Source organism: Podarcis vaucheri (genome assembly GCF_965113315.1).
Source record: "Podarcis vaucheri genome assembly, chromosome: 9".
NCBI classification, from domain to species: Eukaryota; Metazoa; Chordata; class Lepidosauria; order Squamata; family Lacertidae; genus Podarcis; species Podarcis vaucheri.
The window spans coordinates 64038460-64063404 of NC_138767.1; the positions used below are offsets into that span (position 1 = coordinate 64038460).

A 24945-nucleotide genomic window follows, 5' to 3' on the forward strand; every position below is an offset into this window, starting at 1 on the left:
GAATGAATACAACTTAAAAACAAGATTAAAATACAACATTAAAATATTGAAACATTAAAATATTAAAATGCAGCTTCATCACAGGAGGAGAAAGGAAAAAGAAAGAGGGGGAGGGAATCAAATTGGCTCCAAGCCAAAGGCCAGGCGGAACAACTCTGTCTTACAGGCCCTGTGGAAAGAAATCAGATCCTGCTAGTCTCATGAGGCACAGCGTTCCACCAGGCCAGTGTTGAAAAGGCCCTTCAGAAGTTTTCCATGCACATTGTAGCATGAATGAGTAGGGTAAGGTCAATTAGTCCAAGCCCCTGGCACCCACATACAGTGTGAACATCTCCAAGGAGGGAGACTTAGTGTGTGTCCTTCTGTACACAAAGATTCCCTCTCTGCAGACATTTACGCTGTATGTGACAACATCAGCTGGTGGAACCTGTTGGTGTGGCCTACTCATGTGTAGGTACAGCACATGCGCAACACCCTGAAGGGGGCTAGGCTGATTGTGATTGGAAACTCTCCTTTTTGCAGGCTGTATCAAAAATTATGCTTTGCCATTGGTGCCATTAGTTCAAATAGGGCTTTTCAAGTGAGACTAACTTGTACCTTCATAGACTCTTTTTATTGCATTTGATACAGGAAGTGTACTCTAAGGGAATAATCCTCCTCTCTGCTATGTCTACAGTCAGAGCCCATGGGGACAACAAACTTGAAGTTGTTACAGCGCACAGGGTATTTGTCTTCAGGGCTGAAAAGGAAGGTAAGATGGATGTATTTAAGGGCCATAGCTAGTTCATTCTGTTTTTCTGTTCGGTTCCAAGTGTTCCATGTGCCGGGTTGCATATTTTGTGGATGATATTTCTTAAGAAGCTAAGGAGGCTTTTATTCCAGTTCAAGGATTACTTTATCTGAAGTCCAGAACAAAATGGGAGCAGTCGATTGGTGATTTCCTTTGAGATGCTTGCTCTGTATAAGTCTAACATTTATTCCTGTAATGAACTCAAGAGGTTCTGGTCATATTGAGTTTTGTATCTTTCAGGAAAAGACACATGCAATTTGTCACCAAGCCCTTGAGTAGCTTGTCTTATGAGTCATTATGGTCTTATGAGACCAACAGATAATGTCTGGATCTACTGTACAGCTACTGTACAGTTGACCTCTGTATTTGAGGGATTTTCCCATAACCCAACAGTTACTTTAAGACATCTGTAGAAATTTGACAGTCGTCAGCATTCTAACTTGGGTTGGATAAAGACCACAGGAATATTGGTGAACTCAGATGGCCCTTTAGTAAGTGCTGTACTGCAATGGTTCGCATAATATTGCAGTAACTAGGCGCTACCTGAAACATATGGCTGTAACTGAAAACAGCAGCTTTACATCTCCTCATCTCCCTTGATGACATGTTACAAAGCAAGGGGGCAAATGAAAATGATAAAAATAGTGTTAGGGCTTGTCGTTGGACATCTGCTAAGGCCCAGGCCTCAGCAAGACGCCCATTGCCAAGTCCCAGAGCCCCCAAACCCTTTTGGTAGTACACCTTCCTGTCTGTTCACTGTCCTTTTCTGTGAGAGGTCAAGGTTGGCAGTAGCCGAGAGGTCAAATGGGTCCTCTGAGTCAGAAGCGCTTTCAGGACCTTGGACAGTTCACAGGGTTCTGCTGAAGCAGCTATCCAAGCTGTTGTCTCTGCAAGAGCTTAGATCAGTGGTTCCTTGGTTCTCAAACTTAATCTGTTCTGGAAATCCATTCCGAAACCAAGGCCCTCTTTCCCATAGAAAGTAATGCAAAACAGATCAATCCATTCCAGACTTTTAAAAACAACCCCTAAAACAGCAATTGAACATGAATTTTACTATCTAACAAGAGCATTGATCCATAAAATGAAAGCAATAATCAGTGTACTGTACTATAAAATTAATAAGACCGTATTGTAAATGATAAAAAAAAAATCTTACCTGCACAGATGATAGTCATTGTTTGGATAGGGGGCTTTTATCCATTTCCACAGTCACTCAATCAATCAATCAATCAATCAATCAATCAATAGCTGAACTGGGTTCCAAACAGTCACAAAAACAAATTAACTGAAAAAGCCTCAAAAACAAAAAAGGCAAAATAAATAGCAAAAACAAAAGCGCCAAAGACAGTGGTACCTTGGTTCTCAAACTTAATCTGTTCCGGAAATCCGTTTGACTTCTGAAATGTTTAAAAACCAAGGGGCGGCTTCTGATTGATGCAGGCACCCTGGAAACAATAGCCAACAGCCGCATCGGACGTCCAGCTTCTGAAAAATGTTCGAAAACCGGAACACTTTCTTCTGTGTTTTCTGTGTTTGGGAACCAAGGCATTTGAGAACCAAGGTGTTTGAGAACCAAGCTACCACTGTATATGTTCACTGGATCTATAGAGAAACAAGCCTTGTCTCTCCATAGGAGCTGGTTGGCTGGTAAAGGGTTCTTGCCTTATTTTATAGTCATTGGCTCCTCTAGGGCTGGGACGAGGAGAGTCTGGATAGTGCAAATAATCATCTCTGGTCATGTAAAGTCTGAATAATAATTTTTGACTGCAATATAAGAACGAGGAACAAGGGAAAATATACATGAGAGGACTAACAACGTGCAAAACTCTAGTGTATAGTCACGATAGAAAAGTAAAGTAGCACTTTCAAGACTTTTTATGAAATGGTTTTAGTTTCTTGGGACCTTTTTTAGCACGTATTAACACCCCTTAAAAGCTGTGCTTTCTGCCATCTGGTGTGAGTCATCGTTCAGTACAGAACTGACAAAGAGCAATGTGGAGTTGATGGTTCTGGTGTGAAGATTGAAGAAAATCTGGTTTAGGTTTTCTTGTGACTTACACACATATAGATAGATAAATACAGATAATACATTGTCATTTTTTGGCAGTGTTTCTAGCCTTTTTTTTTAAAGATACTGAAAGCAGGACTTAAGCTCAGTAAAGGAGCACTGAGCAATTTCTTTTCTGTTCATTTATTAACCTTTTGCTTGTGTGACGCAGAATCAATATGGAAGATGATTGTACAGGTTGAATTATTTATGGAGTGTGTGTGTGTGCAAAATCCGATGGCCATAGAGTATTAAGAGGGGAACAAGAGTTGAAACATTTCAGCTAGTTACCTCTTGAACATTCTACCGGCAAAAGGTGAATCACACAGGAAAATGGAGGAGCCATTAATCTAAGCACTACTTGGATGTGAATTCATTCATGGAAATCACATGTAAGGTCAGCATACCAGAGTACCTTTGGGGTCCAGAGAACTGAGGAGGCTGGGTGTTATTGATTGGGGCTTTGCTGTGTTTATAGCACTCAGGGACATGGGTGGTGCTGTGGGTTAAACCACAGAGCCTAGGGCTTGCCGATCAGAAGGTTGACGGTTCGAATCCCCATGATGGGGTGAGCTCCCGTTGTTCGGTTCCTGCTCCTGCCAACCTAGCAGTTCGGTCCCTGCTCCTGCCAACCTAGCAGTTCGAAAGCACGTCAAAGTGCAAGTAGATAAATAGGTACCACTCTGGCAGGAAGGTAAACTGCGTTTCCGTGTGCTGTTCTGGTTCGCCAGAAGCGGCTTAGTCATTCTGGCCATATGACCCGGAAGCTGTCTGCGGACAAACGCCGGCTCCCTCAGCCTATAGAGTGAGATGAGCACGCAACCCTAGAGTCGGTCATTACTGGACCTAACGGTCAGGGGTCCCTTTACCTTTACCTTTATGTTTATAGCAATGCACAAAGGCCCTATGAATCATAGAATCTTAGAGTTGGAAGGGATCCCAGGGGTCATATAGTCCATGTCCCTGCAACACAGGAATCTCAGCTAAAGCATCCATGGCAGATGACCATCCAACCTCTTCTTAAAAACCTTCAAGGAAGGAGAGTCCACCATCTGTAGTAGGAGTCTGTTCCGCTCCTGGACAGCTCTTACTGTCAGAAAGTTTTTCTGAATGTTTAGTTGGAATCCCCTTTCTTGCAACTTGAAGCCATTGGTCCGAGTCCTACCCTCCAGGAGGAGAAAACAAGCATGCTCCCTTCTCGATGAGAATTGCTGCTGTAGTGGTTTGCCTGGTGAATTGGAAAAAGGAAACTTGATGGCTGACCAGGCAGGCAATGAGGAAGGGACTGTTTTCTTTTTCCCCAACCTTTTCTTTGAAGAAGACTTCTCATAGAGGTTTCCAGTTTACTGATACCTGGCAGTGCCACTGGGGGAGAAGGCAATCTTACAGCCCAACATTACTGAATGCCTTCCTGTTGAGTTTGCCTGGCTGAGGGCTTCCATTGTCAAGTATAATCTTAGCTTTTCTAGAAGGCATTTCTTCTCGTTGATTGGATGCATGCAGAATTTTTCCTTTGTCCATTAAGTTAGCTATAGCATTGGAGTGTTGTCTGCCTTCCTCATTAAGATGTGTTGTGTGCTATGGCCTTTTTGCAATGATAGTTGCAGTTAGTCTTTGTTGTTGTTGTTTTTGCTGCCCAAAGTAGCTAATATGTGCTGGCACTTGTTTGTTTGTTAAAGGTGGACATAATTTCATTAGTGTTTATAGCCATTTAAGCCAAAAGATTTATAGTTAAATATGCCATTAAAACCAAAGAATCACAATTGGCTAATGTTTATTATAGTACCCACAAATCTGTTAAAGCTGCTTCTTCTTCTTCTTCTTCTTCTTCTTCTTCTTCTTCTTCTTCTTCTTCTTCTTCTTCTTCTTCTTTTTCTTCTTCTCCTTCTTCATTTAATTTCTACACTGCTTTATACTTCAGAAAAGATATCAAAGTGGTTTGCAACCTACATGAAAACATCAAACTAAGCTATCTAGAATAAAACATCAGTCAAGAAAGTCAAATATAAAGTATACATTCAAAGCAGCATAATTTATGGGAAAGTAAAGTATTATGCTAAAGATTTCAATGTAAAACATTGAAAAGAGAGCAGTCGGCCACAGAATGCACATTTAACTCAGCAAAGTTAATTTTTTCTCTTAAACATTTCAGAAGAAAACATTACTAAGTGAAGTCTAATAAAGAGTGTACATTTAAAACAGCACCATTAGCAAGATATTAAAATATTATCATAGGCTGTTGTTGCTGTCGATCCTGCCAATGGTGGCTGTGGAAGCTCAGGACTGATGACCTGTGTCTGCACTAAGAGACAGCCAAAACGGATCTCTGGCCTCTCCAGCAGCCTCAGCTTTTGTAGCTGGAGTCAGTGCAGACCTTATTTCCCTATCCTTCTTTGCTGCAACCAGATGATCTATGAAAATTGCAACTGTGAAAGTGCTCTATTGATATGGTCAATAGAAACATAGAGAAAGGGGACTCAGAAGCACATATCTCCTGTGATTAGGAGAAAAACACACACACAATATGGCTCTATTCATGGAAGACAAAGTCCTTATTCATAAATCTTCCCCTCTGACATTGTGTTGGTCACACAAGTAGACCACTACTATGAAAAGATATTTCAAGAGAGGAGATACTTACTCGTCTAAGTGGCATTTATTGCAACATACCAGTATATTATGGAATGAATTGTGTCTCACATGCCTAGTTCAAAGGACACAATATATCTGCAGGATTACTTAAGTTTCAAATTCATTTTTCCACCTTATTTCCAGACGAATGTCCTGCCTTTCAACATTGTGTCCCCAAAGCTTATGTCGGTGTTGTGAAACAAAGTCATAAGCAAAACATTTTAAAAATTCAACATTAAAATCGTGTTGAATAGTTGCTTGCAATGAGTAGTTTTTGAGCCATTTTCTTCCCTTTTCTTTTTTTAGATGAAAGAAATGACTGGATTGCTACAATACTCAGAGCTATGCAGTCGCAACCTGAAATCTCTCGAGTGAGAACCGCTGTCCCTCCTGAGAAAAGCGGGTATCTGGAACTGAAAGGATACAAAGCAAAAATCTTCACCTTGCTGCAAGGAAACAATGTGTGGATCTGCAAAAATGATCAGGTAAAATGTCTGGCTTTTCTTCCTCCCACCCCAACTTGAATTGTAATCAGTAATCGTATTAGTGCTTCAGATGAAAATGATGTATAGTATTTCTCAAACTTTACATGCAGAATGACAGTGGCATTGTGCTTCTTATGAGAAAACATGGTTTGCGGGTGAACAGGCCCTGCATTAAATCTCACTTGCAGCCATGGATTTTCATCTGATAGTCTTGTTGTTGTTGTTTAGTCGTTTAGTCATGTCCAGCTCTTCGTGACCCCATGGACCAGAGCATGCCAGGCACTCCTGTCTTCCACTGCTTCCCGCAGTTTGGTCAGACTCATGTTTGTAGCTTCGAGAACACTGTCCAACCATCTCGTCCTCTGTCATCCCCTTCTCCTTGTGCCCTCCATCTTTCCCAACATCAGGGTCTTTTCCAGGGAGTCTTCTCTTTTCATGAGGTGGCCAAAGTATTGGAGCCTCAGCTTCAGGATCTGTCCTTTCAGTGAGCACTCAGGGCTGATTTCCTTAAGAATTGATAGGTTTGATCTTCTTGCAGTCCATGGGACTCTCAAGAGTCTCCTCCAGCACCATAATTCAAAAGCATCAATTCTTCTGCGATTAGCCTTCTTTATGGTCCAGTTCTCACTTCCATACATCACTACCGGGAAAACCATGGCTTTAACTATACGGACCTTTGTTGACAAGGTGATGTCTTAGATAAACCTGTTTTCCACTACTCCATATGTGAAACTACGAAAATCCGGCAAAGAACTGTGTGCCAGCAGAAGAGACGGCCTGTTTAAATACAGGATGAGTGGCCCTGAGTGAAGCCCCAAGCCCAGTCAGGTCCATCCCTCTCCCAGGTTCCCGCCCCTATGCCTGCCTGCCATTGGCCAATTCAGCAATTGGGCAGAATCCAAACTTCCCCGGCCATTGGGAGGGCTGTGTGGCCTTCCAGCCAGGAATTCCACCAGCTAGGCAGTTCCTGCTGGGGAGGACCAGGGCAACACCACCACACCTTAGAATGAGGATAATTCTGATAAGGCCAGGAAAGGTTTGCAGCGATGTATTTTTGATGGATGAAGGAGATAAGAATTCAAATGCAACTGAAATATTAGAAGTGCTCTGTGTGTATATAAATCTCGATGTAAAAAGGTAAAGGACCCCTGGACGGTTAAGTCCAGTCAAAGGCGACTATGGGGTTGTGGCACTCATCTGGCTTTCAGGCCAAGGGAACTGGCGTTCATCCACAGACAACTTTCATGTGGCCAGCAGGACTAAACTGCTTCTGGCACGACAGAACACTGAGACGGAAACCAGGGCGTACGGAAATGCCGTTTACCTTCCCGCTGCAGCGGTATCTATTTATCTACTTGCACTGGCGTGTTTTCGAACTGCTAGGTTGGCAGGAGCTGGGACGGAGCAATGGAAGCTCACCTTGTCATGGAGATTCAAACCACCGACCTTGGGGAAGCCCAAGAGGCTCAGTGGTTTAGACCACAGCAGCACCCATTATATATATCTGGAGGAAGGCACTCACCTTTGTGGCGGAGCATATGCTTTGAACACAGAAGGTCGTAGATTCAGTCTCCAGCATGCCCAGGGGAAAAACCCCATACAGAGAGGTTAGGGAAGATCACAGCCTAAGACCCTGGAGAGTCCCTCCCAGTCATCATAGACACTATTGGTCCGACTTGGTATAATGTAGGCTTTGCAGTCCTAAAGTAATGGCATACAGCTGCTAGGTGGGTTACATTCAGTAAGGGCCTTTTTAACATTGCTTCCTTCCCACTGATAGCATTATGAGTGAGGCCTTTATTTATTTATTTATTTATTTATTACAGTGGTACCTCAGGTTACAAACACCTTGGGTTACAAACACTTCGGGTTACAGACTCGGAAGTAGTACCAGACTCGGAAGTAGTAGCTAAAGTAGCACCTCAGGTTAAGAATGGTTTCAGGTTAAGAATGGACCTCCGGAACGAATTAAGTTCATAACCAGAGGTACCACTGTACTTAAATCAATGTCCCGCTGTCCCCCTCCACAAAGGTATACCTCGAAATGGCTTATTTTTAAAACAGACATTAAAAGACAGATTATCAGACTAAAAACAGCGGCCAAAAAGAGCAACACTCTGAATGCTCTCAGTTACTATGCTAAGCAGCAACTGAATCCAAAGCTTGATTTAAGAAGGAAAATGTTCAATATTTTCTGCTGTAACACATGTAAAGAGGAATTTAACCTCTTGTGACAAGGAGTTCCTCATTAAGGGGCATCACAACAGAGAAAGCCCTCTCATGCGCTGCCATCAACCTTGCCTCAGAACGCAGTCACCCACAAAAGAGCAGATTCACATAAGAGGAGTTGGTAACTTAGTAAGGTAAGCATCATCGTAGCTTGTTCTCTGTTTTTTTGCTTTCCATACATCACTAAATATAGGCCAAATGCTTCCTTGGCCAAATTCTGAGGCAGGGATGGGGAACCTGTGACCTCTCTTTGATGCTGGGCTGCAACTTCCATTATCCCTGACCATTGCCTATGTTGGAGAGGTAGAATGGAGTTAGAATCATAGAGTTGGAATAGACCACAAGGGCCATCAAGTCGAACCCCCTGCCAAGCAGGAAACACCATCAGAGCACTCCCAACATATGGTTGTCAAGCCTCCGCTTAAAGACCTCCAATGAAGGAGACTCCACCACACTCCTTGGCAGCAAATTCCACTGTCGAACAGCTCTTACTGTCAGGAAGTTCTTCCTAATGTTTAGGTGGAATCTTCTTTCTTGTAGTTTGGATCCATTGCTCCATGTCCGCTTCTCTGGAGCAGCAGAAAACAACCTTTCTCCCTCCTCTATGTGACATCCTTTTATATATTTGAACATGGCTATCATATCACCCCTTAACCTCCTCTTCTCCAGGCTAAACATGCCCAGCTCCCTTAGCCGTTACTCATAATGTTGAGTTCATCAACATCTCATCAGTTTGGAAATAGAAACATTTCTTCTTCTTCTTCTTCTTCTTCTTCTTCTTCTTCTTCTTCTTCTTCTTCTTCTTCTTCGTCGTCGTCTCTAAACTCCCAGCAGCCCCAGCTAGCATGGCCCATAGCCAGGGATGATTGGAGTTGTATCCATACAACATAGAACCAAAGACTCCCATCCCTGGAATATATCTCAGATGCCATTAGAGGTATCTAGGATTTTTATTTATTTTTTCTCCTAGAAAGAGGTAGTATATTCTGTTGATTGATACTTGTGCAAGTACACGGAGTGTTGTGAGAGTGCTGAAATCCTCATCTATCCGGGAACTATTCCCATGGTGTCTCCCATAGGTTTATTTTAATGGTAGCGTTAAGACATCTGTCTAGACTAATAACAGTGTTTGAAAGCAGAAGAGGTCAAGTTGATATACTGATGGCTTTTAAATTTGATAGGTAAAAGTCCAAAAGTATATTGCAGCATTTTTCAAAAAAAAAGTATGAAGCTAAACATAATCCCATGTCCATTCCAAAGTTTATTGATAGTGCAACTTCATGTCTGAGGTTAATTTCAAACTTCAAAGTTTTTGATAGGGTAAAATCTTCTGACACAGAGAGATTTCTAATCTGAACACAGTCTGTTAAGTACCGTATGAATTTATTAGTCGCTTTTCAGAGCTAAAAATGGAACTGACACAAAAACAACAGGCCACATTAAATAAGAAAAGAAAGCAAAATGCTCCATTAAAATGATATATGTACATTAAAATAATTTTTATATTGCGATGTAGCTAAACCAGCATGCTTAGTGAAGTTCTTAGCTGTGTGAGCAGGCCAGATATAGGATTTGAAACATAGGTTTTCATAAACATAAATGATAAAGCAAATGGATCACATGACTGTAACCCCTCCATGTTTAGCATAGAAGGAAGCAAGGTTATTTCATATCAAGCTCTGAAAGTAGATGAGTTGAGGCAAGTAAAATCACATGAATATATCGAAAATGCTTATGTAACTTAAATATATATGAAACGGCGTTAAAGAGGTTTTGATTTTAGCCACATTCAATCTATAAGAGATAAATTAAACTTATCTCACTGATGCCAAAGCAAGGAAAGATAATCTAAAAATCACAGAGCAATTTACCCTTTATTCTGTGTTGTCCAGAGGAAGCACCATTATTTTGGATCCTCTTCCCAATCAGGGGTAAATAAAAGCCACTTTTACCTCCTCATGCTATATTATGTGAACAAAGGTATGCAATCTGTGTTTAAGGCTATTCACATGTACTACAAAACACTGAACTCTCGAGCTTTCCCCCTGTCCTTGTAAGCTAAGGTCAGAAACTTCTAATCTTCATTTGCAGCCAAACCTAATTGTTTTGTTCAAAACAGGCAGTCTATGGTTTGTGTAACTTTATAGCAGCAGTAATGCAATCCATGGTTTATGATTTGCCCTTCTGGTTTGTGAGCATACAGTGGGTTTGTGGGAATCATCCTTTGTTGAGTTTGGACAAAGCGAACAGCTATGGCTTGCTACATACTGAAATCAAAAGTTTCTATTACTGGCATGGGAATGTAAGAAATAAAGGAGGGAGCATCATGCTTGCTTTCTGCCTAGCAAAGAACCTCCCCCAACTCTTTTTCTTCTGAATCTTATACCGCATATAACGCTAATGTCTCACAACAAATGTAATAGATCTGCAGAAAACACAACCTGAAAAAGAGACAATGCATGTACTTTTGTAAATTAAAAAACTTTAATAAATATTATTATTATTATTATTATTATTATTATTATTATTATTATGAACCTCTGAGATTTGCTTCCAAAAACGGGGATCACCCATCGCTCTTTTTCTCTGAATCCTATGTATAACAAAACTGCAATACCCATAGGAATTTATGCAATCTCTATCTTGTGACTGAATCTAGATTTGTAACCTTATGGCTATCAATCAGACTGATTTATTCTTCTTTTGGTGCCTCCCCTTTCCTCACTGCTTTGGAAAACATCAAGCCTGACAGAGATTTTTTGAAGAACTCAGTTTTTCCTCAAAATCTTGTGCCCTTTTAGTTGGTCCTAATGAAGGTGTTGCCTAACTGTTGATTTTGGGATTCAGATGTGAGTACACTTCTCTGGAGTTAAGCCGTATATAACATTCATGACAAACCAATATTTAGCTTTGTGGATGGGTACTAGTCTTTTTCTTCAGTAGTAAACACGACAACAGTGGGGAAATTTGGGTGCACATCCTATTCTGGTAGCACTGCCCTAAATGAAAATTTTCCATCAAACCGAGATGAATTCCTCTTTAAAAGAAGAAGAAAATGCCAAGTGGAAGCACATAGGCTAAAATGACAAGATAACTTGGAGTCCCCTTAGACCAAATTTTCACTGCCAGCATGGCCTAACTGACTTTCGTCTGAGTGGAGGCAGTTTGCAGAGGGCACTGTCCTAGCTTTAAGGTCCCTTTCAAGTCTCTTCAAAAGCATGGCCTGGATATATATAGCCATTAATTCCCACAGCAAGGAAGCCCCACAAGGCCTGGAGTGCTTGTCACAGCTGACTAGGTGAGGGTGTTGCTTACTTTGCAAGAGGACACTTACCTCCCCTGGGAAGTCACTTTGACCAATTATCTCAGGCAGAACAAACTGACCCATATATTCTCAATGTGTTAGGAACACATAATATCCTCTGTGTGTGTGTTTTCCCACTCTTAGCTGTTCTGATAATACCTGCACTTGAAAATTGGCAACATCAGAAATCTTCTTTGGCGCTCACTCGTAGCTGAGTAAGATTGTCTTCCATGAGCACAATCTTAACAGTGAGTCTGTAAGTGACTGAGAAGGCCAATTCTGGATCCACACATCCTTCCATAGTGGGGACATAGGTTTTTGGGCAGGAGTTGATCACGGTGAGGGTTTGCTCATTTCTCTCTTTCGTCCTGAGTTCAAGTGTCTTCAATGACACCTTTGGTAAAGGCTGTTCTCCAATTGGAGCGCTCACAGGCCAGTGTTTCCCAGTTGTCAGTGTTTATACTACATTTTTTGGAGACGCGGGTGGCGCTGTGGGTAAAACCTCAGCGCCTAGGACTTGCTGATCACATGGTCGGCAGTTCAAATCCCCGCAGCGGGGTGCCCGCCCGTCGTTCGGTCCCAGCGCCTGCCCACCTAGCAGTTTGAAAGCACCTCCGGGTGCAAGTAGATAAATAGGGACCGCTTAATAGGAAGGTAAACAGCGTTCCGTGTGCTGTGCTGGCTCGCCAGATGCAGCTTGTCACGCTGGCCACGTGACCCGGAAGTGTCTGCGGACAGCGCTGGCTCCTGGCCTCTAGAGTGAGATGAGCACACAACCCTAGAGTCTGTCAAGACTGGCCCGTACGGGCAGGGGTACCTTTACCTTTATACTACATTTTTAAAGATTTGCCTTGAGAAAGTCTTTAAACCTCTTTTGTTGACCACCAGCATTACACTTTCCATTTTTAAGTTCAGAATAGAGTAGTTGCTTTGGAAGATGATCCGAACAACATGACCAATCTGTCAGGGAACTGACATCAGAGGGAAAGGAGGTGATAGGGCTCCCAGAGACTGGGAGAGACTCAACAGCCAAAGCAGGGACCAGCAGGGGGAGCGCGGGGTCTCGGGAGGAGGGTCTCAGGGATACTGAGAGAGATGCAGCAACGCAGGCAGGAAGCAGGGGGGAGAAAGGGGTGAGAGACACGTCCAGTGAAAATAGTGGGGAGGTGTCAGAAGCAATTGCAGGGAGACCCATGCTTCGTCGGAAGCTGTCACGTCGTGAGTCCAGGAGACGTGTTTCCGTTAAGGAACTTCTTTGTTGGAGGGGTTTCCGCAAACAGCCACTGTCGGACTCTAACAGTGACTAGAGCAGACATGTCTGAGGAGCTCTGTCACACACAGAGGTTTGTGGGCCGCACAAACTCTGAAGGGGCACCCTTTTGAGCACAAGCAGCTAATCATCCCCTTGATAGCAGTCCGACAGTCTTTGTACGCTGCCTGTGCAGGAGAAAGCATCATGAGCGACCCAGCCGGAGCAGGGGGAGGAGCTGATCCAAGCTTGGAAGAAAGATGCCGAGCATTGGAGGTCCAACTGGCGCTGCAGACGGCGAGGCTCGAGGAGAGGAGGGCTCAAGATGCAGACAAGAAGGGGAGAACCACTCAGTTCCCCAGAAAGGTACCAGGATTGGTGCAGAAGTTTGGGGGGGACCCCAAGGATTACCATGCCTTTAGGACTGAAATGCAATATGCCCTGAATGTCCAGTTTGATGAGTTCCCTGATGAGGAATCTCGAGTTGCTTTTGTAATTGGGCATCTTGAGAAGGGCGCGCGGGACTGGGTTCGACCCCTGATGGCAACGCACAACGATATCCTAAAGGACACTATGAAATTTTTTCGTGCAATGGATATCATGTTTTCCAGCGACGTTGAGGAAGGGTTGGTGCGCAGACAGTTAATGGCTTGCAAGCAGGGAAGCAGATCTGTCCGTGAGTACTGGACTGAATTTACCATGCTGATTCACAGATTGGGGTGGGATTTATCGGCAGCACCCATTCAGATGCTATTTGAAGAAGGTCTTTCTTCAGCTGTGAAAGACGAGCTAGCCAGGAGCCCCAGGGCGGTGTCTATGGATCAGCTGACCAAATCTGCGCTGACCATTGGAGCGCGCCAGGAGGCAAGAGCCTTAGAGAGGCGGGAAGGAAGAGGGGAACGTTGGAAGGAGTTACGCATTCCAGACATTCCTGAGCCAGCTTTCCCGCCGGCAGAGCCGATGGAAATCGGAACAGCCCGCGCGCGCGCAGTTTCAAAGCCCAGTGAGGGGGCGAAGAAGGAGGGAAAGGGAGCCCGGAAATGCTATCTCTGCCAACAGCCAGGCCACTTTGCCAGAGTCTGCCCCCAGAGGAAGGAATGGCAAGGAATGGTGGGGGCTGTTGAGGGGAAAGAGCAGGGAGAAACGGAGCAGGTAAAAGTCAACGCCTGGTTGCCATCAGGGCACTGCAGCCAGGCCAAAGAGCAGTGAAAGTGCCCCTTCCCCAAGTGCCAGTGCCAGAAGCTCCTCGACCGGCCCTAGTGATTGAAGTGTCGCTAGAGCTGCAAAATGGACACCCCCTAAAAATAAAGGCACTGTTGGACTCAGGCAGCTCCTGCAATTTTATGAGCAAGGAGTTTGCTGCTGAACACCAGATACAGACTATCCCTTTAAGCAACCCCCTGCAGGTGACCACGATTGATGGCAGGGAACTGTTGGGAGGAGGAGTCAGCTTGCAGACCATCCCAATGATAATGAGGGTGGCAAGGCACACAGAACTGATAGCTTTCAATGTGGCCACCTTGGGAGGTGCTCCCATTATTTTGGGAATGAGCTGGCTAGCCCTACATGATCCGCTGGTGGGCTGGCATCAAAGAGTGGTTTCCTTCGGTTCCGCACATTGCTTAGAACACTGCAGGGGGGAAAAGGGGTCAGCAGGGGCCCAAGCCACCCTGGCAGGGACTGAAGTAGTGGAGAAGGGAAAGGTGCCACCACAGTATGCTGATCTCAGCGACGTGTTCAGCGAGAAGGAAGCTGACCAACTACCTCCGCATAGACCCTTTGATTGCCAGATCAATTTACTCCCTGGAGCACAGCTTCCTGTAGGCAAGTTGTATGCCATGTCAGACAGGGAAATGCAGGAGTTGCGAGCGTTCATTGACAAGAACCTGAAGAGGGGCTTCATCAGAGAGTCCAAAGCAGCGGGGGGTAGCCCAGTGTTTTTTGTGGATAAAAAAAACACGGACAAGCCGAGACTGGTATGTGACTTTCGGGCCCTAAATGCAGTGACAGAGCCGGCGGCTTTTCCTATGCCCAGGATTGATGATATTTTGACCAGGGTGCGGAAGGGAAAGATTTTTACAAAGCTGGACCTAAGGGGGGCGTACAACCTGATACGTATAAGGAAAGGGGATGAATGGAAGACCACCATGTTCACCCCTTTGGGGGCATTTGAATACTTAGTTATGCCTTTTGGATTACAAACAGGCTCCGCGTGTTTTCAAGCTTTCATGAACCACGTACTGGGGCCTTTGCTCTACAAGAATTGCGTGGCCTTCTTAGATGACGTGTTGGTGTATTCGGAGAATGAGGAGCAACATGTGAGAGACGTTAGAGAAGTGTTGAGCAGGCTGCAAGCCAACAGACTGTGGGTGAAACTGGAGAAGTGTCAGTTTCATACCAAGGAGGTGGAATTCCTGGGGTACCGCTTGTCAGATAAGGGGTTGGCCATGGATCCCGGCAAGGTTCAAGCGGTGCTGGAATGGAAAACACCCAAGACCAAGAAGGATGTGCAGAGGTTCCTAGGGTTTGGAAACTTTTATCGTAAGTTCATCCGCAACTTCGCCCACCTGACGGCGCCCATCACGGACTGTCTCAGCAGCAAAAAGAAGTTTGTTTGGACGGGGGAGGCGGAGCGAGCGTTTGAGGAACTGAAAAGGGCCTTCGCCTCTGGCGAACAACTTCTACATGTGGATTTACAAAAAAAGCTGAGGGTCGAAACAGACGCGTCGGACAGAGCTATAGGGGCGGTGCTTCTTCTGCAGCCGGGGAAGGAGGGGTCTGAGTGGCGACCGTGTGCCTTCTTTTCGCGGAAGCTGAACAAGTCTGAGAGGAACTACACGGTGTACGACCGGGAACTTCTTGCAATTTATGAGGCCTTCCGGAGATGGAGGCACCTACTAATTGGTGCACAACAGAAGGTGCAAGTGTGCACGGACCATAAGAATCTAGAGTATTGGAGAACTGCGCGAGTGCTCAACCAACGGCAGTTGAGATGGGCCCAGGAGTTCTCCAAATTTAACTTTGAGATTTGTTACGTACCAGGCCCGGAGAACGTTAGGGCGGACGCTCTCTCACGCAAACCTGAATATTTGGAGGGAGAGGGTGTACCCGAAGAGACCCATGTCATTCCCGAGGACCGCTGGGTGTGTGGGGCGGCATTGGTGGGGCAAAGGGAACTGGTAGAGGGAACGGGGCAGGATGAATACGCCCAGGACAAACTCATGAGTCTTAGGAGGGAGGGAGACAAACCCGGGGGTTTTGAGGAGAGAAATGGGGCGTTGTACTACAAGGGAGCGTTATACATACCTGAAGGGGAATTGAGGGAAAAGGTACTCAAGCAACTGCACGATAACCCCACAGCAGGGCATTTTGGGCAACACAAAACCATGTGGCTGGTTACCAGGGAATTCTGGTGGCCCAAGGTCAGGGAAGATGTGCGTGAATATGTGAGAGGGTGTGACCGATGCCAACGAGCCAAGGGGGAGAGGCGGGCACCGGCAGGTTTATTAGAACCACTACCCACGCCGGAAAGACCGTGGGAGGCAGTGGCAATAGATTTTATGACTGATCTGCCCAGGTCCAAAGGGAAAACAGCCATTATGGTGGTGGTAGATCTGTTAACCAAGATGGCCCACTTTATAGCCTGCTCACATGCGGTCACAGCAGAAGAAACCGCCAAATTGTTTGTGGAAAATGTGTTTAGGTTGCATGGCGCCCCCTTGAGGGTGGTTTCGGACCGAGGGAAACAATTTACTTCCAGGTTCTGGAGGAAGCTCATGAGCTTACTGCAGGTAGAGGTTAATTTCTCTACTGCCCGTCATCCAGAAACCAACGGGCAGGCGGAAAGAGCTAATGGTGTCCTCCAGCAATATTTGAGGTGTTATGTTAATGACAGAGAGAATGATTGGGTGGAGAAGCTGGCGTTGGCAGAATTTGCTTACAACAATGCAGAGAACGTGTCCACGGGGATGAGCCCTTTTTTGGCCAATCACGGGTGTCATCCCCGAGCCTTCCCAGGGGGGGAGGGGGAGAACTGGAGCGTTCCAGCAGCAGAACAGTTCGTTGAAGAAATGGAAGCGATCCATCGCCAACTCCAACTTAATTTAAACCGGGCGAAGGAGGAATATAAGAGGCAGGCAGACAAGACCAGAAGGGAAGGGGAAAGCATTAGGGTGGGAGACCAGGTGTGGCTGTCCACCCAAGGGTTACCATTTAAAGGAGGTTGTAAGAAGTTAAGACCCAAAAGACTGGGCCCATTTGAAGTCACGCAACAGGTCAACCCAGTGGCTTTCAGACTCCGGTTACCGAACCACATGAAGTTGCACCCAGTGTTCCACAGATCGTTGCTGTCACCGTATATAGGGGACAGAGAGGGGAGGGTCAATAGGGGACCAGCGATGGAGGAAAAAGAACACAGTTACCATGCAGCGGAGATCCTAGATTCCAGGTGGAGGGGAGAGCAAGTAGAGTATTTGGTAATGTGGGAAGGGGAACCGGAGTCGGAAAACACCTGGGTCAGGGCAGAGGATGTAGATGACGAGGTTCTAATTGAAACTTTTCATCAGAGATTCCCTCGAAAACCCCAGCCAGTGGCGAGGTTCCGGAGGGAATACTTCGCCACCACAGACGAAGAAGAGGAGTTGGAGGGGTTCTCTGATTCCGAGGTGGAGGAGGATTCAGCGAGTCGGAACAAAGACCGATGGAGGGAGATGTTCGAGACGTCGGAAGATGAAGAGGATTCGTTTCGGGGTTTCAGATCCTCACCGCCCAGAGGAGAGGGAGGGGGCGGGGGGGAAGGGGGCCCTGGAGGGGAGGTGGATGTCAGGGAACTGACATCAGAGGGAAAGGAGGTGATAGGGCTCCCAGAGACTGGGAGAGACTCAACAGCCAAAGCAGGGACCAGCAGGGGGAGCGCGGGGTCTCGGGAGGAGGGTCTCAGGGATACTGAGAGAGATGCAGCAACGCAGGCAGGAAGCAGGGGGGAGAAAGGGGTGAGAGACACGTCCAGTGAAAATAGTGGGGAGGTGTCAGAAGCAATTGCAGGGAGACCCATGCTTCGTCGGAAGCTGTCACGTCGTGAGTCCAGGAGACGTGTTTCCGTTAAGGAACTTCTTTGTTGGAGGGGTTTCCGCAAACAGCCACTGTCGGACTCTAACAGTGACTAGAGCAGACATGTCTGAGGAGCTCTGTCACACACAGAGGTTTGTGGGCCGCACAAACTCTGAAGGGGCACCCTTTTGAGCACAAGCAGCTAATCATCCCCTTGATACCAATCCAACTATGTTGATGTTGAAGAATCATCACTTCAACATTGGTGATCTTTGCTTCTTCCTGTACACTGGCATTTGTTCGCTGGTCTTCCCAAGTGATTTGTAATTTTTTTTGGAGACACCCTTGATGGAATCTTTCAAGGAGTTGGAGATGGTATTTATAAGTGGTCCATGTTTCACAAGCATACAGTAAGGTTGGTAGTACAATAGCTTTGTAACCAAGCATTTTGGTTTCCCTGTGAATGTCCCTGTCCTCAAACACTCTGCACTTCAATTGGGAGAAAGCTGCACTTTCAGAGCTCAGGCGATGCTGGATTTTGGCATCAATATCTGCCCTTGTGGAAAGATAACTGCCCAGGTAGGAAAAGTGATTGACACTTTCCAATGTTACACCATTGAGTTGGATATGTGGCACTGCAGAGGGGTTGTTTTGTGCTTGTTGGTGAAGCACTTTGTTTTTTTGGATGTTGAGCGATAGGCCAAGCTTTCGTAAGCTTCTGCGAAAGATATTTAGGATGGTTTGAAGGGCATCCTCTGAGTGTGTGCACACTCCGTTGTCATCAGCATACTGAAACTCTATGACGGAAGTTATGGTAATCTAACTCTTTGCTTTCAGCCTGCTCAGATTGAAGAGCTTTCCATCTGTTCAGTATATGATTTGTACTCCAGTGGGGAGTTTCTCTTCGACAAAGTGTAGGATCATGGCAATGAAAATAATAGATAGAGTTGGGGCGATAACACAACTCTGTTTAACACCTGATTCCACTGTGAATGGTTCATATTGAGATCCATTGTTATCCGCGATTGTTGCTGTAGTATTATGGAGGAGCCGAAGGATGTTCAAAGATTTATCTGGGCAGCCAATTTTCAGAAGGACAGTCCACAGGGCATTACGATTTACAGTGTCGAAGGCCTTAGTCAGGTCAAACACCATATACAGGGATTGGTTTTGCTCTCTGCATTTTTCCTGAAGCTGTCGAGTGGTGAAAATCATGTCCACTGTCCCCCTAGAAGGTCGAAAACCATTTTGGGATTCAGGAAGGGTAGCCTTGGAGATTGTTAGGAGATGGTTAGCTAATATCCTTGTAAGAATTTTTCTGGCTGCAGCTAGTAAAGAGATGTCTTGATAGTTTACACAGTCACTTTTTTTAAAAAAAAGAGAGATTGATAATTTTGGCATCCCTAAAGTCTACTGGGATCTCCTCTCTCTCCCAGATTTTTCCCCCAATGAGCTTGTGAAGTTGTTGTGTAAGTTCAATTCCGCCCACTTTGAAGACTTTGGCAGGTATCCCATCAGGTCTGCTGGCTTTGTTGTTTTTCATTTGGTTAATAGCTATACACAGCTCTTCCAGATTTGGAGATAATCAGTTCTAGGTTAATTACTAGGGACGTGGGTGGCGCTGTGGGTTAAAGCCTCAGCGCCTAGGGCTTGCCGATCGAAAGGTCGGCGGTTCGAATCCCCGCGGCGGGGTGCGCTCCCGCTGCTCGGTCCCAGCGCCTGCCAACCTAGCAGTTCGAAAGCACCCCCGGGTGCAAGTAGATAAATAGGTACCGCTTACCAGCGGGAAGGTAAACGGTGTTCCGTGTGCTGCGCTGGCTCGCCAGATGCAGCTTTGTCACGCTAGCCACGTGACCCGGAAGTGTCTCCGGACAGCGCTGGCCCCCGGCCTCTTGAGTGAGATGGGCGCACAAACCCCAGAGTCTGTCAAGACTGGCCCGTTCGGGCAGGGGTACCTTTACCTTTTAGGTTAATTACTAATTAGCATAAGGGTTTAAAATATAAGCTTTAATTTTTTTACAAGGTTCTGTGCTTGAAAAATCATATTAGGCATGTTATTAATGGGGTCAGTGAACAGGCACCAAGAGATTTGGAGCACTTGTTCATTTGCATGCTGACACCTAGCTCTGTTTCTCAGTTATGTTTGAATTGGATGTGGCCTTGGATGAGTTCCTGGATTCAGTGGTGACTTGGACAAGAGTCAATAATATGAATCCTAATCCTGACAAGAAGGAGGTCTTGTGGACGGGTGATTCCTGGGCCTGGGAGTTAGGCAAATTGTCTTTTCTGCATGGGGCTGCACTCCTTCCAAAGGATGAAGTATGTACTCCGGGGGTGATCCATGTTTCATCCTTGTCACTGAAGACCCCAATGCCCCCAGTGGCAAGCAGCCTTTTCACCTGCTGCACCAGATACAGCCTTTCCTAGACCAGGAAAGGCTTTCCACTGTGACTTGGGCATTGCCAACCTCAAGACTGGATTACAACAAGCCACTCATGGGGGGCTTTCCTTGGTGTTGATCCAGAATAGTGGTGCAGAACCCAGTTGTGTGGCCACTGATTGGATCAGACAACCACAAACATGTGATGCTGCTGCTTAAAGCATTTCACTGGCTGCCAACTTCCTACTGGGTCAAGTTCAAGGTGATGTTGCTGACATATATAGCCCTGAGCAACATGGGACTGACTTACCTAAGTGACTATGTTTTCCCATATAGGCCTAACCATTCACTGAGATTTTCACTTTGGCTTTTACTATCTACTGTGGATTTGCAAACATGCGCATGATGTTGTTAAAGGGTTCTCATGCTAAAAAGTAATGCCTCGTAATATTATGCCAAGTGTTTCTTGGTTTTGGCCACTACTTAGGTGGGCCCTGACCCGTAAAGCCATATGTCACAATTGATTTGTGGGATGAGGAACCTATGGATGGCCCTGCATATGTTGTTGGACTTCAGTGGCCCCAACATCTCTTGAGTGTTGGCTGGGGCTCATGGGAGATGGAGTCCAACAACTTCTGAAGGTCCACAGCTTCCCATCTTTAAAGTGCCACAAGATTTTGTTCAATTTATGCTTGTTGATTAAGCTGACTAAGAAAGTTCTCTTCATGTTCAAATAGTGACAAACATTTCTTTTTAAAAATAAAGCATTGCCATCTTAAAACTCTCCCTTCCTCTCCCCGCAAGAGGTTCTTGAGAGTGAGAAGCCTCCATTTGATTGGCAGCAGGAAAAAGAAGCAGGGAGCAAGTGAATGGGGAGAGGAGGACAGGGACTTGCCATTAGCAGCTGTGTACTTGATCGACTAGAGAAGCAACAAGGATGGAGGCCAGACAGGAGATGCATGGAATAATCAAAATGACAGCTTAGCCAGATGCATTTTGAGGGTTACAATCCTGGAAGGAGGAAGGACAAGTGGAAGGGAAGCGATGGAGTTTGATACATTTTCAGAAGTGGCAAGTCCCATTCTGTTTGGTCCAGTTTTAGACCTTGGGCTTGTTTTTGAGGACAACATTAGCAGATGATTAAGAGAAATTTGAGGAGTTTTGATGCAGAGGAACCAAGCAAATGAGGCCTGAAGGAACTGATTTCATGACTCATGTTGCTATGAGACAGATATAATAGTTTTGTTAAGGGAATGCTAATTGGTAAACAGACGAACAAGGCTGCTGGAGTCTGCCAAGGATCCAAGGAGGAGCAGGACACACAGCTTTTCTACAGAAGCACTGAGAAAGGGTGTAAATTTCCTCTTCTGTTGCCATCCCCTTGCATTTCCCCTGAATCCTGGGGTGATTTTCCGGGGTGCTGCTGGAAGGAGGGAGCTGAAATGCCCTATGTGTGGTGAGAGCCAGTGTGGTGTAGTGGTTAAGAGCGGTAGTCACGTAATCTGGGAAACCGGGTTCATGTCTCCGCTCCTCCACATGCAGCTGCTGGGTGACCTTGGGCCAGTCACACTTCTGTGAAGTCTCTCAGCCCCACTCACCTCACAGAGTGTTTGTTGTGGGGGAGGAAGGGAAAGGAGAATGTTAGCCGCTTTGAGACTCCTGAAGGGGAGTGAAAGGCGGGATATCAAATCCAAACTCCTCCTCCTCCTCCTCTTCTTCTTCTTCTTCTTCTTCTTCTTCTTCTTCTATGCGACTGGAATAATGAAATGGCTAAATGCAGCTCAGACATAAAACAAATTTGCTGCGGTGCTGGTTGCGGTTATCCATGAAAATTTCACAGGAGTGTCAGAGAGCTTATTTCCCCTTTTCCCCTGACATACCCGAAGAGATCATGACCTTGATTGAGGTTGTTCTAAACAACCAGCATGAATGCCCGGTGGGATGAACATCTTGGGGTTTGTCAAAATGACAGGGCTGGACGGAATGACTCTTTTCATGGGTCTTTGATTCTGTAATCTTTTCATTATTGCTAGCTGTTAAGCAAATGCCAGTCATTGATATTGACTCTTCAGACATCTGAATATAAATGAACAGAGCTGGGGACGTAATGTGATCACAATTGCTGGAGTCCATTAGTCACCAGGGTGTGAAATTCTGAATAAGCTCCATTTAATTATTATGGTGTTCAGCTCCTGTACTAGAGAAGCCCAGCTGAGAGGGAATTGCACTCTTGTTGTGCAAATGGGGATTGTTTGATTGCGTCGGTATGTTGCCCTTCTTGCTGTGTGCTATCTAGTTTGGCTGTTGTTATCCACTTCTGCTTATATTGCTTATGTGAGATTATTTGGGATGTTTGCAAGACAACTGATTTGCATACTGTGTACTTGATCTGTGGAGTGTCAAGTGTGCCTCTTAACGTACTGTCTTCCGTCTTCCTCGAAACAAACTTCTTGAAATACAGTTGTACCTTGGATCTCAAATGCCTTGGCTCCCAAACAAATCGGCTCCCGATCAAAACCCAGAAGTGAGTGTTCCGGCTTTTGAATCTTCTTTTGGATGCCAAACGTCTGACGGGGCTTCTGATTGGCTGCAGGAGCTGCAGGCTGCAACTGTACTCTGTTATTTTTGAAGTAAACATGATTACAGTGGTAACTCGGGTTACATACGCTTCAGGTTACATACGCTTCAGATTACAGACTCCGCTAACCCAGAAATAGTACCTCAGGTTAAGAACTTTGCTTCAGAATGAGAACAGAAATTGTGCTCCGGCAGCGCGGCAGCAGCAGGAGGCCTCATTAGCTAAAGTGGTGCTTCAGGTTAAGAACAGTTTCAGGTTAAGAACGGACCTCCGGAACGAATTAAGTACTTAACCTGAGGTACCACTGTACTATGTTCTATATGTTTGTGTTTCCTCTGTTATTGTTTAGTATCCTCATCACTCCAGAGAATTCTGTTCACTTTTAACCTTAACTTTTGGCTTGTGCCTGATAGCTGGTATAGGGTACTGTTTAAATGTGTGACCTGTGTACTGGAAAACCTCTAGTTCCAATTTGATCTCAGAGTTGCATGAGATTTGTGCAATGGTTACTACTGGTGGTCAAAATCTAAAAGATACTGCAGTGTGAGAGCTAAAAGCAGTGCTATTTTTCTAGAAAAAAAGGTTCTGGAACACACCACAAATGCCTCCCTCGTTCTCTTATAATGGCAATGGTGCCCACCTGAGAGGTGCTGGTGAGTTCCAGCTAAATAAAAAGCCCTGGCTAAAAGTATAAACTGCAAAGTTAACATGTATTTTTTTAAAAAAAGGAATTACAGAAAATATGCCATAGATTTGGCTTTTTAAAGCCAAAGTTTGCAGCTCTCTTCACCCTGAAATGTGAGTAGTGAGATAAAATGTGATGTTTTCTTGCTGTATATTGGAAAAAACAAGGAAAAAAAGAACACTGAGCCTATGAAATACATATTTTTCATCATAGGGTGGGTGTTGTTTTCTTGGAATGGCCCCCACAACTGTGTTTTCAAGTCCCATGCTCTGAAAACAGTTTAATCTTGTAGATAATCTAGTAGCGTTCACAGTAGTCTGTGGAATAATTGCATAATGATAGTTATATAAAGATGTTGCTTAAAGACAAGTGAAATTGCTTCTAATAGCTTATTAGGAAACATCTTACATTGATTCTGACAATTGGTCCACCATGGTGGCTGGTTCCCATTGAGTCTGGCAGGGCAGAAGGCAAAGAGGCCAATGGTAAATGGAGCCAGAGACAGTGATTGACAGTTCTTGGCAAGTTGTGGAGAGATGTTTACTGTGTATCTTGATCCAAGCTTGGAGTGAGTTGCAGGGACCGGATATGATTACTGTGGAGGCTGGTTCTGGTCTACAGGGAACCAGTAGGTCATCCCTGTGCCAGATCATAAATGCAAAGGGATAAAATCCTGAGATCATTCATGTTGCAGTGTGCCAGAAAAGCAGAGGAAATAAATGATGCTATAACTTAACAATTTCCTATTCCTTTGATTGTTAGAAGTCCTCTAGTGATCTCCAGCTAAAGTATTCAGCTATCTTATATACCGTATTTTTCGCTCTATAAGATGCACCAGACGACAAGATGCACCTAGTTTTTGGAGGAGGAAAACAAGAAAAAAATATATTCTGAATCTCAGAAGCCAGAACAGCAAGTGGGATTGCTGCACAGTGAAAGCAGCAATCCCTGTTGCTGTTCTGGCTTCTAGGATAGCTGTGCAGTCTGCATTCGCTCCATAAGACGCACAAACATTTTCCCTTACTTTTTAGGAGGGAAAAAGTGAGTCTTATAGAGCAAAAAATACGGTAGTTTACTTTTGCCTGTCTTATCTTACCTATGCAATAATGTGGCCCTTCAGACTACATCTCCCATCACCCCAAACCATTTGCTTTTCTGGCTTGGAAGATGGAAATCTGGTCTTGTTAGCTAGGGATGATGGGCTTAGATTGTGGTTAAATATCCCAGGAACTTTCTGCCTTTCTTCATAGTTTCTAGTTTGACCGAGTCTATATATTACGTCTGGTTTACCCTCCTCTTAGCGTACACATCATTGCTACATAATGTGCTGCCAAGCCCAAGCTGACAGGTGATTATAGTGCTGATTCTCCACCCATACGACTGATAGGAGTGGATTAATAAGCCTCTATGGAGTCTCCAGAGAAATCGTTGCGTTGTACCAGAGCAGATACATCAGGTGGATCGCCATTGATTTAAGAAATAAATGAAGGCAAAAGGAGAGAGTTTTATTGGAGTCAT

The 24945-nt window shown here is 45.1% G+C and overlaps 1 protein-coding gene across 3 annotated transcripts in view; it reads left to right on the plus strand.

Moving 5' to 3' along the window:
* ARAP2 (ArfGAP with RhoGAP domain, ankyrin repeat and PH domain 2) overlaps positions 1-24945 on the plus strand; it is a 158610-nt gene that overhangs the window by 54492 nt on the left and 79173 nt on the right. For all 3 annotated transcript variants that reach the window (XM_082238008.1, XM_082238007.1, XM_082238009.1), the window contains 2 exons: positions 631-751; positions 5775-5953. In XM_082238008.1, the coding sequence (XP_082094134.1) occupies positions 631-751; positions 5775-5953 (300 nt within the window). The remainder of the gene's footprint in view (positions 1-630; positions 752-5774; positions 5954-24945) is intronic.